The sequence below is a fragment of the Pteronotus mesoamericanus genome, unplaced genomic scaffold, assembly GCF_021234165.1.
Source record: "Pteronotus mesoamericanus isolate MK-2021 breed Mesoamerican mustached bat unplaced genomic scaffold, CSHL_Meso_final contig_591, whole genome shotgun sequence".
In the NCBI taxonomy this organism is placed as follows: Eukaryota; Metazoa; Chordata; class Mammalia; order Chiroptera; family Mormoopidae; genus Pteronotus; species Pteronotus mesoamericanus.
Genome location: NW_026555208.1, coordinates 1309591 through 1328995, shown reverse-complemented (window position 1 = coordinate 1328995; position 19405 = coordinate 1309591). Strand labels below are relative to the sequence as shown.

Here is a 19405-nt window from a genome sequence, read left to right as displayed (position 1 = left end):
AAATGTTATGTGCTATCTTTATGCAATTAAATTTTTCTTATTATTCAATATAGAATTGATTAAATTTGTAACCAAGTATGAAAAAAAAGAGTATCAAGACCTGAGAAAGTTGACATGTATAGTTTTTGTTACTTTTTAATTGTTTTTGTTAGGGACATGCTTTCTGAGTTTTTAATTGTCGTTTTGGCTGATGTAACTCACTACTGGGTTTTGTATAAGTATTCAGTTTTTTGAGTTAAATGTCCAGGAGTGCCAATGATATGGGTTAGTGTGTTTAGATTTTTAAGAAGCTGCCAAATTATTTTCCAGTGTGCCTGTACCATATTTAATTGCCTCCAGAAATGTACAGCAGTGTATGAGTTATCCATCTCCATATTCTTGCTAGCAGTAGGTACTGTGACTAGTTTTATGTTACCTATTGTCATAGTTTTGTAGTGGTACCCCATTATTTTAACTTTTATGTAACTACTGATTAATAATGTAAAACATCTATTCATGTCTCTATTTTTCAACTGTATATCCTCTTCAGTACAATGTCTGTATTTGTCAATTTTATAACCCATTAAATCTATCTTCTATTTAAATGTTGAACACACACACATACACACACACACACACAGACTAGTCCTGTTTTCAGATATGTGGTTTGTAAATATTTTTCCCAAACTCTAGATTGTCTTATTTACATACCCTTAGTAGAGTCTTTGTAGAGCAAATTTTTTTATAAAGTTAAATTTATCAGCTTTTCTTTTTAAGACTGTTATTTTGGTGTCAAGTCTATATATTACTTAGTCATAGATCCTGAACATTTTTCCCACAGTGAAAAAAAATGTTCTAAAGATTTACATTTTACATTTACATCCATGACCATTTTCAGCTTATTTTATATGAGTGCAATTGTAAGAGGTAGAATTTTTTTCCCTCTTTCTGGGTTCTGTTATATTGATCTATGAATATATCCTTTTTCAATTACACATTGTTTTGATTGCTATAGTTACATAATAAATCTTGAAATTAAGAAGGCTATTTTCTCTTTATTATTATTTTAAAATTATTTTAGCTATTATAATTTTACTTCCTATATATTTTTAAATCTCATCTATATAAACAAAAAACATGGTTGGAATTTTTATAAAAATTGTATTAAACCTATGCATCTGTTTTAGGAGAATTGATATCTTTACATCTAAAATATGGTATGTCTCTCTATTGACTCAGATATGTTTTGATTTTTTTTCATCAAGACTGTGTAGTGTTCAGCATACAAATCCTCTGTAATTTTCTTAGATTTACATCTAAGTATTTTTTATCAATTATGAGTTATTGTATTTTTCAATTTAATATTTTATTGCCAGTGTATAAAACTGTAACTGATTTTTGTAAGTGTATTTTCTTACCTATACCTTATGCAACACTCCTATTTGTAGAATTTTTTTATAGATTCCTTGGTAGTTTCTATAAAGGCAATTCTAATATCTGCAAATAAGTATGTTATAATTTTCTTGTTTTCTTTTATTATTTTATTTGTGTGCCTTTTGTTTTTCTCCTGCTTTATTTCACTGGCCATAATTTCAAGCACTATGTTGAATAATAGTGGCAAGAGCAAATATCCTGGCTATGTTTCCAATATAATGGGAAATATTCTATCTTTCAGAATAATATTAGCTGCAGGAGATTTATAGATAATCTTAATCATGTTGAGAACATTCCTCTTTATTTCTCTTTTTGGGGGATTTTTTTAAGAATCAGGAAGAAGTTTTGAGATTATCAGCAAATTGAAAGGATTGAAAAGCCCAGACCTCATTCCACTATAGAGACATTGTCTTAACAACAATGTTATGGTTTAAATAACCTTTAGAAGAACTCCAGAAACCATTGAGGAAGCCACAGCACCCCAGGTAAGCCCAAAGCCAAGAAAATCCACACTGAAATGAGTAAAATGTGATTTTATTTCAATTATATCAGCACCTCTCTGACACTGGCGTAGTTCACTGCAGCTCCGAAGGAAAACCCAACTGACAGCTTTTTTGGTGGGGAAGGAAAGAGAAGAGTGAAATGTGCATCTAATGTTCCAATTTCTTAGGGGACAGCTGGAGCAGCTGGTTTCTGTCCCACATGGTTGTGAGAACAGACAGAACCTGCATACTTTGGATGTCTAGAAGCAAATGAGAAAAATAAAGAACTCAGTGTCTTGTTGCAGTGCCAGAGAACTTAAGAGTACTGCAGACAGATCTCAGCACTAAGGAACTTGTGAGAAATGAGCAAGAAAAGCAATATATGCATTATGGAGTCCTAGAAGGAGGAAAGAGAGAAAGAGATGGTGAGATTAGCTGAAAAAATAATGGCTGAAAAGTTTCTAAATCTGAGGAAGAAAATAGAAATCCAATTTCAAAAAGCTAAAAGGACTCCAACTAATATAAACCTACAAAGGCCCCAAAAGGAGATACATTATAAACAAATTGTCAAAAGTCAAGGCCGTTGGTGCGATTGTAAACTGGTAGTCACTATAGAAAACAGTATGGAGTCCTGGCTGGTGTGGCTCAGTGGACTGAATACTGGTCTGCAAACCAAGGGGCCACTGGTTCGATTCCCAGTCAGAGCACGTGCCTGGGTTTTGGGCTGGGTACTCGAGAGGCAACCACAAACTGAGGTTTCTTTCTCTCTCTTCCTACCTCCCTTCCCCTCTCTCTAAAAATAAATAAATAAAATCTTTTTAAAAATATGGAGATACCTCAAAAAATTAAAAACTACCACATGACCTAGAAAGCCCACTTTAGAGTATTTATCTGAAAGAAAAAAATTCAAAGATATATACAACCTTTTGTTTATTGCAGCATTATTTACAATAGTCAGAACATAGAAGCAACCTGGGTATCCATTCACAGATAAATAAATAAGAAAGATAGTGTGTGTGTATGTACACACACACACACACACACACACACACATACACACACATACATATATACAATGGAATGTTACCTAGCCATAAAGAAAAATAAAATCTTGCCATTTAAAAGGACATGCATAGACCTAAAAGATAATATGCTAAATGAAATAAATCAAAGAAAAATACTGTGTGATTTCACATATATGTGGAATCTAAAAAACAAAATAAATGAACAAACAAAACAAAACAGAAACAAACTCTAGATATAAGTAAACTGGTGGTTGCCATATGGGAAGGTTGTGGGAGATAGGAGAAAACAATGAAATAGATTAAGAAGTACAAACTTCAGGAATAAAATTAATCATCATGATGTAAAGCACAGGAAATATAGTTAATAATATTGTAACAACTATGTATGGTGCCAGGTGCTAGGTTTTTTATGTTGATCTCTTCATAAGGTATATAAAATGTTGAATCACTATGTCGTACACCTGAAACTAATATAATATTGTTTGTCAAGTATAACTAAAAAATAAGCTAAAGAATAATAATCTAAAAAAATTTCAAAGAGTCTGTGAAAGTGCCTCAAAAAATTAACAATAGAATTACCATATAATTCAGCAACCCCACTTCTTGGTACATATATCCAAATGAAGTGAAAACAGGCTCTGGAATAGATATTTTGTACACCCATGTTTACCGCAGCATTATTCACAGTATACAACAAGCAGAAACAGCCAAAATGTCCAAAGACAGTTAAATGTGTTGGGAATCATCCTGCCAGGTCTCAGGGACTGTAGCCTGTGCCAACAGGTAAGAGGGCCCCAAGGCTGGATCTGAGCAAAGAAGCCTTGGGAAAATAGATCACTGAAGAGACAAAACCTGTCCCCTTGGCAAGGGCACAGCTCCTGCCTCCCTCACATCACCCTGCTTGGCCCCAGAGGATGGCTGTTTAGTCAAAGACTGGTAAGACCTCTCAATGGCAGGGGCAACCTAAGGCAGGCACAGTTGCATGGAAGCCATCAGGGAAGGACTTGGGGGACATGGAGAAGGGGAAAAGATCCTCGTCCCTTGTCTTTGTCACGGCTGGAGTCCTCGTTCTATCTGAAGAATCTCCTTACCTCTTGGCTGCTCTGTTCCACCTGCCTGACCTGGTCAGTGAAACAATACTAAAGTACAGCCCTAAACTTGATCAGGTGGTTCCCAGGGGCAATTAGGCCTGGAAAAGGAGTGCATTAAATCCTATGAATCTTACTTTGCTAAGAATGCCCTTGACTTAATGAGTACTGATGTTTGGGGCCCAAGCACAGGATGAGATCAGTTTCCCAGGTTTCAGGACCGAATGGGTGCCACCCTGTCTACCAGGCCCTGACCTGAGGCATATCTCTGTGTTCCTTTAATTGTTATCTATGATCTCTGTTTTCTGTAAACATAGCCTTAGGCGTTGATTGATAAGTTTTGCATACATGCTGTATACCCCTGTGCATATCATTCTCAATAAGCTACTTCAAGGAAAGGGCTTGGGGGTTCTCCTCTAGAGGGAATCACCATCCCCTTTTCCTGGCAGACCGAGAGTGTCTGGAATGATTTATTTCCTCATTCGCAGTGGCTGAGGGGACTCTGAGGGATGGGGTACCCCCTCATCTGGTGCCCAAATAGGGACGCCTCAAAATGAATATAAAAAAATATGGTATAAACATACAATAGAATGTTATTCAACTGTACAAAAGAAATTCTGTCACATGCTACAATATGAATAAACTTTGAAAACATTGTGTTCTGAGAACTAGCCAGTGCAAAAAGAGACATTGAATGATTTCATCCATATGAGGTATTTAAACTCAGAAAAAATAAAGTAGGATGTTGGTGCAAGGTGATGAGAGGTAGGAGAAATGGAATAATTGCTGTTCACTGGGTATAGTTTCAACTTTGTAAGATGAAAAATTCTGGAGATATGTTTTACAACAATGTGAATACATTTAAGCCTACGGAACTATACCCTTAAAAATGGTTAATATAATTGATTTTATGTTTTGTGTTTCTACCACAATTTGAAAAAATTAAAAAGCAATCACACTCTTGGAAACAGAAAGTAAAATGGTGGTTGTCAGAAATAGGTAGAGGAAGAAAAGGGGAGTTGTTCAATGGATATAGAGTCAACCTTACAAGGTGAAAAATCCCGGGTATCTGTTACACAACAATGTACATATAGTTAGCACTACTGTACTGTACGGTTAAAGTGACCAAAATAATTTTTGTATCCTTTTATCACAATAATAAAAAAGAATTGGTGTTGAATTTTATCAAATGCTGTTTTTTCGTCAATTGATATAATATGATTTTTATTCTTTACCTTGTTGATATGGTTGACTATATGGTTGAATATTGAATACAGAAGCAGGTTTTGTGCACTGAGTATAAATCCCACTCAATCTTGGTATAAAATGTTTATATATATTGTTGAATTTTGTCTGATTTTTTAAAGGAACTTTTGCATTTATATTCATGAGTGATATTGTTTTAGAGAGTTTGTTGTTCTTTCTTTGGTTTGGGTATCAGAGTAATACTAGCTTTATAAAAATACTTAAGTTTTCACTTCTTTTCTGTTTCCTAGAAGATACTACATAGAGTTGCTGTTAATTCTTAAAGGGTTTGTAGGTTCTACAATAAAACTATATGGAGTAACTTATGGTAGTTTGTGTTTTCTGAGGAATTGGTCCATTTCATCGAAGTTGTCAAATTTATTTATTTAGAATTGATCCTTTAATTTCTACATTGTCAAAGGTGATATCCTCTTTCATTTTTGATATTCATTTGTTTTTTTCTTTTTTCCTTGTCAATATTGCTAGAAGTTTGTCAATTTTAATGGTCTTTTCCAATAACAAGCTGTGTGCTTCTTTGATTTTATTTTTCAGTTTTCCATTTTATTGGTTCCTGCTATCATCTTAAGTATTTCCTTCTACTTGCTTTGGGTATATATTCTCATTCTTATAGATTCTTGAGTTGGGAGCTTAAATTATTGCTTGGAGACTTTTTCTCTTTCTTAATATATGTGTTTAATGCTCTAAATTACTCTTCCAGCAACACTTCAGTGTGCTGCAGAAATTTAGATTTATTAAATTTTGTTTTTATTTAGTTAATATATTTTTAAAATTTACTTTCAGAGTTCTTCTTTGACTCATGGGTTATTTAGAAGTGCCCTGCTTAGTTTTCATGTGTTTGTGAACTTTCCTATCTTTTTGTTATTGATTTATTGACCAATTCTATTGGAGTTGGAAAATACACAGTGTATGAGTATGTTTTCAATTTTTTAAAAAAATGTTCAGGTTTATTTTATGACACAGGATAGATCTTTCTTGTATTCTGTAGACACTGGAAAAATATATGTAATGTTGGGTAGATTGTTCTATAAATATCCATAAACTTCTGTTGATTGATGATGCTGAGTTCTCTCGTATTCTTGCTGATTTTCTGTACAGTTGTTGCATCAATTGTTGAGATAGGTTTATTAGAGTTTCCAACTCTAATTATGGGTATGCCAATTTCTTCTTTCAGCCAATAATTTTCTTTTGTGTGTTTTTAAGCTCTGTTGTTTGGTAAACATATATTTATGACTGTTAGGGCTTTTTGGTGGATTGACATTCTTGTCATAAATAATGCCCCTCCCACCCATCTAGTAATTTCCTGTTATAAAGTCTATTTTGTGCAATAAGATAACCATTCATATTTTCCTTTGATTAATATTTGCATGATATATTTTTAAAATATTTTATATATTAAATATATTAAATGATATTTGATATAAGCTTTTTGTAAACAGCATATAGTTGAATGATGTTATTTAATTCACTCTACTAATGTCTTTTAATTGTTGTACTTAGACTATTTATATCTAATGTAATTATTGCTATGTTAGGACTTAAGTCTGGCATTTTATGTTTTGCTTTCTATGTATTGTCTCTGCTTTTAATTATTATGTTTTTTTTGTAGGTCCTGAACATATTTCAGAAGTTCATTTTGATTTATCTATGGTTTACAGTGCATCTCTTTAGAATCTTTAGTGGTTACTCTGTGTTCTGTATTCATATGCATAACTTATCACAGTCTCCTGATGACATCATTTTACCAGCTCAGGTGAAGTGTGAAAACCTTAACTCCTTTTATATAGTTTTACCACATCTAGTTTGTAATTATTTTAATTTTTTTATAAATTTATTTTTATTACTTATTCTATTACAGTTATTCCCACCTTTTCTCCCTATCTTTAACACCACCCCACCCCATCCTCTCCCCTCCCTAATTCTAAATGTTTCTTCAAGATAAATTTAGAACCATGTCAACAGAATTATAAATCTCCCTTTAGTAGTCAAACATAATTTAGAGAATTCAAGATTAAAAAAATTTTTTTTGCATATATCCATTTGTTTTTGCTTACTATATTCTTTCTTCTTTTCATATCCCAAGGTTTATTTTTTAATATAATTACTATTTATACAACTTCCTTTGGCCATTTAGCAGTTTTTTAGAGGAGACATAGTCAAATGACTTACGTCCAAATTATAACAAAGAAGCTGAAATCTCATTAAAATAATGATCTTATGGTGTATTTGCTAGCTTTTTATTGGAAAATAGTATCAAGAAAATAGAGAAATTGTGATAACAATGAGAAAAACAAGCACATATTCCCCAAAGGAAAGCAACAATGGTCTTTCAAACAGAAAATTCCAATCATTATTTGAAAACAAGACAAACTGACATCTAGCAACAGATTATCTCTTTCTGACTATTTATTTCTTTTGATAATTTACCCAGCTTCCATCTTGCTTTTGTTCATGGGAACTTGGATTAATGAAGAAACTAGTACTCAACAGGCATGAGGAAGTAAAATGGTACAGTGTGGGGTCCATGTCAATGATTTGGGAATTTTGAAGACATTTAATTCCCCACTTATCTCTTTACATTGTCATGACCAAAACTGCTCTCTTAAAAAGGCATCATTAGACCTTGACTAAACAGCCAACAGAATATTACTTCCCTTGTTGCCATCCCCTTTCATCTCTTCCATAAAAAAATATCCTTTTCATGTTTTGTGAGACTGGGTATCCTTAGAACCTGAAAGGATTCTTACAACACAATCACGTATCTGCTTAGTTTTTACCCCATAGACAATAGGGTTCATAGTGGGAGGCAAGAGAAGATAAATATTGGCTACAATAATGTGGCAAGATGGAGGAATAGTATGGCTCCCGAAGCGATTAAAAAAGAAGCAAAAGAAAGCTGGACTGTAGGAAAAAACAATGGCAAAGATGTGGGCAGTGCAGGTGCTGAAGGCCTTCTGCCGAGCATCTGCTGAGGAGAGGCTGACCACTGCCCGGAGGATCATGGTGTAGGAGACTGCAATGCACAGGATGTCAAAGCCCCCAATCAGGAAGGCAGCCGTCAGACCATAGATAACATTGGTCTTGATATTTCCACAGGATAACTTGGCAACCGATAGCTGATCACAGTAGGTATGCTGTATTATATTGCCTTTGCAGTAGGGTAGTCTCTTGGTGATGAAAATCAATGGAATGATGAGCAGCACTGCTCTCAGGAAAGTAGCAAGCCCAATCTTTGTAATGACAGAATTAGTGAGAATACTTGAGTAGCGCAGAGGGTAGCAGATGGCCACGTAACGGTCCAGGGCCATAAGCATGAGCACCCCAGACTCCATCCCCGTGAAAGTATGGATGAAGAACATCTGGACTAGGCATTCTTCAAAGCTGATTTCCTTAAGGTGAAACCAGAAAATACAGAGGGTTTTAGGGATTGTACTAGAGCACATGACAAGGTCAGTTAAGGAAAGCATGGCCAAGAAGTAGTACATGGACCTGTGCAAGGAGTCCTCATAGCGGATGAGATAGAGGAGTCCACAATTTCCTACCATAGCTACAACATACATTGTGCAGAATGGGAAGGAAATCCAGAGATGCAGGTCCTCCAGTCCTGGGATTCCATTAAGAATGAATGAGGCTGGTGTCACATATGTTTGGTTCAGAATTATCATGATTGGATTGGTGTAACTATTAATAAGCTTGTAGTTTTATTTTTGTTTGTTTCATTGCTGATACTCCTAGATTTGGAAAAATAGAAAAGAAAGTCTTAGTTGTGGTCTCTCACTTTCTCCTGCTCTCTCCCCTCCCACCTCTGTTAAATATTGCACTTTCAATCAAAGAACCAATTATTTTAAATACAAAGAAATGTTTATTTAAACATAGTTTAAACCAAGTATGCCTTATTTGTTAATTCATTAATTTACCAATTCATTCAACAAATACATATTTAGCAACTATTATGGGCGAGATTCTATCACAGATATTGTGTCCACCTTATTTTAAAACAAAAGAACATAGATACAATTCTCATAAATTTATACTCAAGTGTAATTATGTTATGATCTTTCTGATTAACATTTGTTATTATATCTTATTTAAATGTTAATTACTATGTAAACCCCCTTTGGGTAATTTGTTAAGATAAAGCTCATTGATTACCTCATCAGTGACACAACAGATATGAGGATAAGTTTTTATTGTTCCTATTCTTAATAAGAGTTTGTGTTATTTATGCTTTCTATGTACCAGGTACAGTTTAAGAATCTTAGAAACATTACCTCACTAATCCTCACTACAAGGCCAGGAAGCATTTTTATCAATCAGCTGTTTGTAATTGAGTTAATAGAAACCTTATGTAGATGAGCTTTCTTATGCTTGAATTTCAAAGACAGAGTCAATCTCCCAGCTACAGATATAGATATTGAAAACACAGTTCTGATTTTGAACGTTTTTACAAGAACTGATCTGTCTTGTTTTTTCTTCATTTAATGTTTTTTTTTGGCTCTACAATATTTACAAACATTTAAAAATTTCCATATTTTTGTATTTAATGGCAATTATGGTGATAACACAAGTATATATGTTCATGTATGGTTTTTTTAAAGCAGGCATTTACAAGGCTTATTGAGTTTGGAAATCCATAACCTTTGATTTTTGGAATAATTCTTACATTAACTTTTGATAATTTCTTCCCAACTGTATCCTCATTATTTTACAATTACCTCTAGTCACATAATGGATCATCTGGGCTTATGCTGTCCTTTTCTTTAAAAAGAATGTTTTTATTATATGTTTTTTTATCCATTTTCCTTAAAAAATCTTAAACTATATCTTCCAAATATCTTGGCATTTTTTAGTTGTCTAATATTGCCAATTTCCAAGATCATATTTTTGTCTGAAACTTGTGAATCTAATAATAATAATATTTGATAACATCAGATATATAATTGTTATATATAATTGTATGTTATATATAATTATATGTTTTATAATATAAATTACAGAGTAATGTATTGACAATAATATGTAATATATAACATTATATGCTTCATATTTTTTATGTATTATCTAAGTTTTAATTATTTAGTTTTATATATTTTTAAAATTTTGCTTTGGAGTTTTTCAAATATCTGGTATGCATTTATGATTAACCTGTACTTAGGAAGAGCCTTTAAAAAGCTGATTTGAAACTCCAGGTTATGAGTGAATTTCATCATTGATACGATTTACTTAGAATGCTCAAGAAGAGACCTCTGCTTCACTGTAGACATTCTTAGTAAGTAGTGTTCATAGGTTTTTTCTCCAAGGATTTTTAATTAAAAAAAAAAACACTAATCTGAACTCTCAAGGATTCTATGACTGGCTGCAACTCTTCTCTGAGTTAAGTAATAGAAGGAACTGGGGGTCTCACATTTAAATAAAAGTATTGGATTAAAACCACTCATCTTTTAATAATCATCCTTAACTTTCATCACACCTGATACATGCACATTCACAGTATTAAAGTTTCTTCCCAGAATCATGTTCAGTCATCATGAGAGGATAGTTTACAATAAGATGGTTGATGAAACAGAGATATCAAGTTTTTCCTTATTTAGTTTTTACTTATGTATTATCTTTATGTATTATGTATTACCTTTATGTATTTACACCTCACTATGACAGGTTAAATACTGCAAAAGACAAATTTTTGGAAATATTAAAGCAATGCAGAATGAACATATTCATAATAGTGCTCTTCAAAGCCCTTTCTTTGCAATTACAGAAATCTTAGAGTAGAAAGAAATGACAACTAAGTAAACTGAAGCATATCAAGAAAAGTTTCTAAGAGGAATGGACAATTGTTCTTAAACTTGAAGCATACTTAGGTTTCTGGCAGATCAAAATGGGCTGTTCTCTCTTGTTGCTCTTTCCTACTCAAGTTGTTGTTTTTAACTTTATGATTTTTCAATCATCTACCCTGTTTGTGACTCTCCAAAATACATTCTAGTGCAACATATTTCTGGAAGATTCAACTGTCTGAACAGATTAGAGAGCCAACTTCTAAAGCCTTTTCATATAACGTAATTAGCAAAGTACCAGGCTTACAATTAAAGAATAGATTTGTTAATGTAATCAACTTCGTTCACTATTTTAACATCATAGTATTATAAAAATCTATATTCTTTCATCATCCACAGTTTTATAAAACCCTCATATAAGAACAGATTGTATTTTAAACCTGCAGCAAATATCAAGAGAATACATATTGGATATCACTAAATGTTTTGAATGAATGAACAGATTAATGAATTAAGAAATCATAACTTATACTTGAATTTAAGAATTATTAAATTAAATACTGTGGTCTAAATAATATTACCTAGGAAGCACAAAGGAACCACAAGAAGAAACAAAACCACAATGTCTAACTCATAAGACACCAGAAATCATAAACTACCAAAAATTCATGAAAAAGACAAAAGAAAGGAAATCCTAAGAAAAAAGAAAGCAAATAATGTGCTAGGCAAAATAAATACACTGATTTGCAAGTAAGGATTAATTATTTAAATGATACTATACATTGGTATTAATTAAGAGTGATTTTTAAAATAAAATCTGTGTACAAAGGGGTCGTCCCCAAAACAATATTTATTTTAAAAAATTGTGTATTTATTCTTACACTTTTAAATTTCAGTCACCTTCAAAGTAGTCTCCATTTGATGCAATACACCTATTGAGACATTTTTTCCACTGCTCAAAAACAGTCTTTGAACTCATTGATTTTGATACCTTTCAGTGCTTCCACTGTTTTTTGTTTCACTTTTCCATATGGCAAAATGCTTCCATTTAAGGAATTTTTTCATCCAGGGAAACAAAAATGTCTCTCAGGGAGAGATTGGGTGAATGGGGAGGGTAAGAAACAGGGGTCATGCCATTTTTGGTCAAAAACTGCTGAACACTCAGGACTGTGTGGGCAGGTGCCCTCATAAATCATCCATCATGAAATAAGCAAACACACTGAAAAAGTCTTCAAAAAAAAAAAAATCACTGAAGCCAAACATAGCCTCTCACAACACCTGCTGGTGCACTGATACAGATGGGTTCCTAGAACACTCACCTAGTTGGGGAAGCCTGTACTTCAAGGGGCCCACTCTCTAGAACATAATTTTGGTTAGTTTGAGGAGGCCTCCCCTTGTATTTTTTTAAAAAGGGTTTATCAAAAAGAAGACCACACTCAAAACATACATAAAGGGTTTTTGAGGGGGGGGGGTTTGGCAAACAGAAAATGTACCAAAAGAATAAAAACATACCCAAAATTCTGGGAAGAAAGATTAATTTCAGACAATGCAAGAATAAAAGTAAAAAAAGTTGGATCAAGATCACTTTTGAGAAAAATTGATGCAGTGCAATTAAAGATGATTACTATATGTTCTCCTATCCAGGACGGGCAAAGTTTCTCCACAACCAAAGCATTACTGAAATAATTCACTATTTTTTGTGCATCATAGAAGATTTAAAAATGAGGCAATAACTTAAATTATATAGCTGCGCATTAGCTGATCCTAAATTTCCTATTTTAATGTCATTGGTGAGGCCTTCAAATATTAATGAAAGGCCAACAAAAGCTTTAAAATCTGCATTTTGGATAACATAATACTATGGATTTACAATGTAAGAATAGTATTTCCATGAACACCAAAATCGTCATGAAGCCTATTTCTGCTAGGTTTGTAAATACATAATGTATGTTTGAATGCAACTTAATATTTTCTTGATTACTTTCACAGAGATAATTACAATAAATTAAAGATATAAAATTATATAGGTATATATGTTTATATTTTGATTACCATTGAGATAAAATAGACATTAAAATCTAATTTTGATAAATTTTAGACTAGTGTATAAAAATTGTCATAAATTGTTGAAAAATATCAATATTTATTTTTCCTTTATTAAAACACTTACTGGTAAATAGTCAACTCTTAACTCTATGTATTCATGAAATAGAAACAATAGGTAAATTTTAAAAATTAGAGGTATCCATAATTTTAAAATAGGCAATTTATTTGAGATTATGAAGAATATCTTTCATGAATATAAAATAAATATCTTATTTATATCCCTTGTGTTTTCTTTTTATAGATATACCTTTAATTGTTAAAACTGACTTTCTTGTTGCACATAATTTTAGGTCTTATCTTTAATACACTGTAAAACTCTTTTAGAGATACACACTTATACCAAGGTAATATCATATTAACCATAAGTAAGAAATTTTTTGAAACAAATTTAAAATTATTTCAAAACATCACAACTTTTCTTTCAAGGAAAATTAACTAATATTTTGCTATGGGTGTGGGCATCTATATGTTGAAATTGAACATTGACACATGAATGCCATCACTTATAAAGTGCAACATTGGTATCATCTGCTGTCTAATCTCATTCTCAAACCCCATAGAGAATGAGTTTGTTTTATCATTACACTGTCTTCAACCTTTAAAACCCATGGTCTTCTCTTCATATGACAGTGGGTCCTTCCAGGATTATGTTCTTCTCTAAAATGATTGAATGGTGGACACACAATGTAATATACAGATGATGTATCATAGAATTCTATACTTGAAACCTATAATTTTATTAACCAATGTCAACCCAATAGATTTAATTTAAAAATAAATTTAAAAAATTAAAAAGTAATCTAAACATTTTAAATGATTGAAATACAGTCTTAACTCTCTCTAGAAATGAACAAAAAAATTAGACTTTAATTTGGAGAAACAAGGAAAGGCAGGTAAAAAGCAATAGTGTTCTGAGCGTAACTGAGAGCTATTTTCTAGCTATTCTCCCATTTCTTTGTGTCATGGGGGTGATTGATATCTGACTTCCACTATAACAGAACCAATGACTCCGATTTAGTTAAGGAAATGACATAGATATTCATAATCTTGATGAAAGATGAAACTGAATAGTAATTTGAGAGTTGGGGAAATAAGCATTTTCTGTTACCACCCCCCGCCCCCACACACACACGTCTGCTTTCAAATATAATGAATGGACTAAAATCAGTATTTCTGAGAATATCATTAACAATTCATATGCATTCACAACCTTTCTCCACTTCATCTTTCTGACTAAAAAATATCCTGTTAGTAGTCCCACCTTAATATATTCTTTAGAACCTTCGTTTCTACATAGGAAAACAGTGAGCTGAAGACAAACTGGTTCAGGTGTTTAAGATTTTGGTCAATAACATTACGATTCCATAATATATGTATATGCACAGTCCCCAGCATCAAATCCCATAATATTTATACAATTGAACAGAGTATTGAAGGAAAATGTGTGTTATTATTCCAAAGGGATACTTCAAAACATTAGAGACACAGGTGCTTGTGCAGCAATCATGCTGACCCTTATGGGACAAGGAAAAAGGATAACAGCTTTCCGTTTGTACCTGCTATGTTACAGTACTTGAAATAAGTGAATTATTTCAAATGCAGGTATCCACATGTGTGTGAGCATGTATTTAATGGAAAGGAATTAAAATAAATGCAAACTAATTTTAGTGAAAATGGGTGATTTCAGTATTTATTGCAGAGTAATGTAACTTTCTATGTAAGGCCTTGTTGGACACATGATGAGAACACTTAGGCAGAGTATGTTTCAGTCACTCACACATCCATCCATTTTTTCTTTTATTTGTTTATTTTTTTTCATTCCTCTAATTAAATGACATTATTAAATATCTTAGTACTTCCCAACTAAGGCTAGGAACTATGAAAATGGGTCAAATAACATAACCTTGAAAATTTTATGCTAGGTCAAAAAACCCAGAGACAAACAGCCACATATTGAACTATTCCACTTGTATGAAGTGTTAAGAATAGACAAATCCATAGAATAGAAAGTAGATATATGGTTTTAAGGAACTGGGGAAAGGGAGTGACTGTTTTAAATGCATGGGCTACTTTTAAGGAGAATTATTAAAATGTTGTGGAATTAGTGGTGATGGCTGCACAACATTGTGAAAGTACTAAAAATCGCTGATCTGTACATTTAAAATGATTAAAATGGTCAAATTTATGTTGCGACTTTTAACACAATTTTGTAAAATGCCATAAAGTTCTCTTACTGAGACTCATCTATTTTTTGATTAAGCATTTCTCTAATTGCTGCAAGCTTTTGATTAGTATCAGGAGTTTCATGACAACATGGATAGACCTGAAAATTATTATGCTAAATGAAATAAGCCAGGCAGTGAAAGACAAATATCATATGATCTCACTTATATGTTGAATCTGATGAATGAAATAAACTGACAAACAAAATAGAAACAGAGGCATAAATTCAAGGAAGAGACGAACAGTTGTTAGAGAGCAGGGGGAAGAGGAGGCTGTTTGAAAGGAGGGAAAGGGATTAGTCAAAGAACATATATGCATAACCCATAAACACAGACAACAGTGTGGTGATGGCCAGAGGGAATGGGGGTTGGGGACTGGGTGGAGGTGGGCTAAGGGGGAAAATGGGGACAACTCTAATTGTGTAAAAATAAAAATAAAGTTTAAAAAAAGGATTAGAGTTATGAGAAAGTTGATTATGACAGGTTTCCCCCATCCCAGTTTATCTATCGCTTTTATTAAGAACAACTTTTAATATCCTTAGTTTGCAATTTTCATTGATGTCATCTATTTTCTGGTTTTGTGTGAACCTTAGTATTCATTTTTCTAGGAAAAATGCTTGGAAGTGTAAGTAGCAACATACGGTAGTTCACATTTGTGTCTTTTAAGAAACTGGCAAAATATTTTCCAGCATGGTTGCACCATTTTATATTCCCACTAGTGTGATTTATTTTCTCCATATACTTGCCAAAATTTCATGTTGTTACTAGGTCCTATTTTATCCATAGTTGTGATTGTGTAGTGATGTTCTATACTGATCTCAATTTGCATTTGTTTATGGCTAATGATGTTGAACACTTTTCATGTGTCTGCCATTTGTATATTCTTATCAGTAACTGTCTCTTCATAATATTTGTCCATTTTCTAATTGGATCTCTTTTACTGTGTGTGTGTGTGTGTGTGTGTCTTGTGAATATTTTTTGAGCTTTAAATTTTACATTTAAGTTCATAATCCATTATTTGAGTTCATTTTTGTATAAGACACAAATGAGATTTAGGTCAAAAGGGGGTTTTTTTGTTTGTTTTTTACTGAGGATGCCAAACTAGTCCAGGAGCTTTATTTCCTTTTTTTGGGCTACATTTTCTTTATTGAATTGTTTTGGCATATTTGTCGAAAATTTTCTTTGGTATATTTGTGGGTATCTATTTTTAGACTCTCTATTCTGTTCTATTGATCTGTGTGCCTATCCTCTGCCAATGCCACAGTATTGATTACTTTAGCTATATAAGTCTTGAGATTGTGAAGACTGTTTTGTCATTTTATTATGTGGTTTTCTTGTTTTAGCTGTTGTAGTTCTTTTGATGTTCCAAATAAATTTTAGAATAATCTTATTTGTGTCAACAAAAAAAATCTTCCTGTAATTTTTATAGGAATTGCATCACATTTATGTATCAGTTTGGGCAGAATTGATATCTGAACACTGTATAAATCTCCATTTAATTGGATCTTTAATTTTTTTCCATGAGCAATATATAGTTTTGTTAACAGTAATATTAATATTATTATAACATACTACTATAATATATAGTTTAAATATAATATATAAAGATTACTATTCTACTTTCTATTTGTATGAGTTTGACTACATTAAGTACCTCATGTAAGTGGAATCATATAACATATGCTTTATGACTGGATTGTTTAACTTAGCATAATATCCTTATAGTCCATACATGATGTAGCATATGACAGAATATCCTTATTTTTATGCCTGAATGATATTCCATTGTATGTATATACCACATTTCTTTACTGATTCATCCATACATAGACATTTAGGTTGCTTCCACATCTTGGATATTGTGAATGAGACTGCAATGAATATGGAAATATATACATTTCATTGAGATCCTGCTTTCAATTCTTTTGGGTAAATACTCAGAGGTGGGATTGTTGGATCATACGGTAATTGTATTTTTAATTTTTTGAGGAACATCCATACAATTTCCCATGGTGGATGCACAGTTTTACATTTCCACTGATGTGCACAAGAGCTCTAATATCTCCACATCTTTGTCAACAATTTGTTTGATTTTATAATTGCCATCTTAACAGGATGTAAGGTGATATTTCATTATGATTTTAATTTTAATTTCCTTGATAATTAGTGATGTTGAACATCTTTTCATATACCTGATGGTCGTTTGTATGTCTTCCAGTTAACTAGGAGTGAAGAAAAACATAAAAAATAAATTTTTAAAGTGAAAAAACAAAAATGTTTCAAGATATGGGTAATACAGGATTGAATTTTATATTCTTGGTAGGTAGTGTTAGATGAGCCCAGGAAGAGGTCTATTTAACCTGTTAACATGGGAGTCACTAGTGAAATTGGCAGAAGCAATTTTTGGTTACAAATGGAAGCACAGAAAGACTATTGAGAAATACATCATTCAACATGCTCTATTACTATGTTCAAAATAGTACTTCTCAAAATATTTTACTGGCTCCTGTCTGAAAAGGAGCTCTTCTTTCTCCTGGAAAATGTTCCTTTCATATGCTATGGGATTTGGTATCTTTAGAACGTGAAAGGATCCTGATGACACAGTCTCGTATCTGCTTGGTTTTCACCCCATAAACAACAGGATTCATAGTGGGAGGTAGGAGCAGATAAATATTGGCCACAATGATGTGACAAGATGGAGGGATTGTATGGCCCCCAAAGCGGTGGGAAAAGAAGGAGAAAAAGGCTGGGCTGTAGGAGAAGATGATGGCACAGATGTGGGCAGTGCAGGTGCTGAAGGCCTTCTGCCGAGCATCTGCTGAGGAAAGGCTGACCACTGCCCGGAGGATCATGGTGTAGGAGACTGTGATGCACAGGATGTCAAAGCCTCCAATCAGGAGTGCAACCATCAGACCATAGATAGCATTGACCTTGACATTGCCACAGGATAACTTGGCTAACGACATGTGGTCACAGTAAGTATGGTCTATTATATTTCCTCTGCAATAGGGAAGGCGCTTGGTGAGGAAAGCGAAGGGAATGATGAGCAACACCCCTCTCAGGAAAGTGACAAGCCCAGCCTTCGCAATGACAGAATTGGTGAGGATAGTTGAATAGTGCAGAGGGTAACAGATGGCTACATAACGGTCCAAGGCCATAAGCATGAGCACCCCAGACTCCATTCCTGTGAAGGTGTGGATGAAGAACATCTGGACGAGGCATTCATCAAAGCTAATTTTCTTGAGATGAAACCAGAAGATGCAGAGGGCTTTCGGGATTGTACTAGAACACATGACAAGGTCAGTTAGGGAAAGCATGGCCAGGAAGTAGTACATGGGCTTATGCAGTGAGTCTTCATACCAGATAAGGTAAAGGAGTCCACAGTTCCCCACTACAGCCACAACATACATGGAGCAGAATGGGAAGGAAATCCAGATGTGTATGTCTTCAAGTCCTGGGACTCCATTAAGAATAAATGAGGTTGGGTTCAGTTCTGTTTTATTCAGTGTTAACATGATCAATTAGGCTTAAAATTTATGTTGATTTTTTTCTAGAGTAAAAAAAAAAGAGAGAAATATAATTTATGGTTACTATGCCCTTCTCACTCCATGATTTAAAATTTTATAATGCCTTTTAATGATCAAATGACCATATTTTCTTAGTGCCAGGGAGTAGCCCTTTTGTTTATTTGTGTCCCATTTTTTGACTAATTCTTCTGTTCATTCAAAAAAATTGTCAGGCAATCCAAGTTCTCATTAAAGACAATAATTTTACTTTAACCTTTAAGAAAGAAAGATTCTCATCCTCATAGATTTATATTAAAGTGTAATTATGTTATGACTTTTGTAGAGGAATTTTTTTGAGGATACCTTACTCAACTATTAATGACTATATGCATCTCCCTGTTGATGTAGTCTTGAAGAAAAGTTCCTTGATCACCTCATCAAAGACCCAACAAATATTACAATTTTATTCTTACTGTTAATTAATAGCTGATGAAAATTTTTGATTACTAACATACTGTTCTAAGCA

The 19405-nt window shown here is 33.0% G+C and overlaps 2 protein-coding genes across 2 annotated transcripts; both read right to left on the bottom strand.

Annotated features, from left to right (window-relative positions):
• Nucleotides 1-7970: 7970 nt before the first annotated feature.
• Nucleotides 7971-8936, bottom strand: LOC129076449 (olfactory receptor 52N4-like). Its single transcript, XM_054580616.1, has one exon. The coding sequence runs from the start codon at nucleotides 8934-8936 to the stop codon at nucleotides 7971-7973; it is 966 nt and encodes a 321-aa protein (XP_054436591.1).
• Nucleotides 8937-17922: 8986 nt separating this feature from the next.
• Nucleotides 17923-18888, bottom strand: LOC129076513 (olfactory receptor 52N4). The gene has a single exon (XM_054580671.1). It carries the CDS (start codon nucleotides 18886-18888, stop codon nucleotides 17923-17925), a length of 966 nt encoding a protein of 321 aa, XP_054436646.1.
• Between the last annotated feature and the right edge of the window lie 517 nt (nucleotides 18889-19405).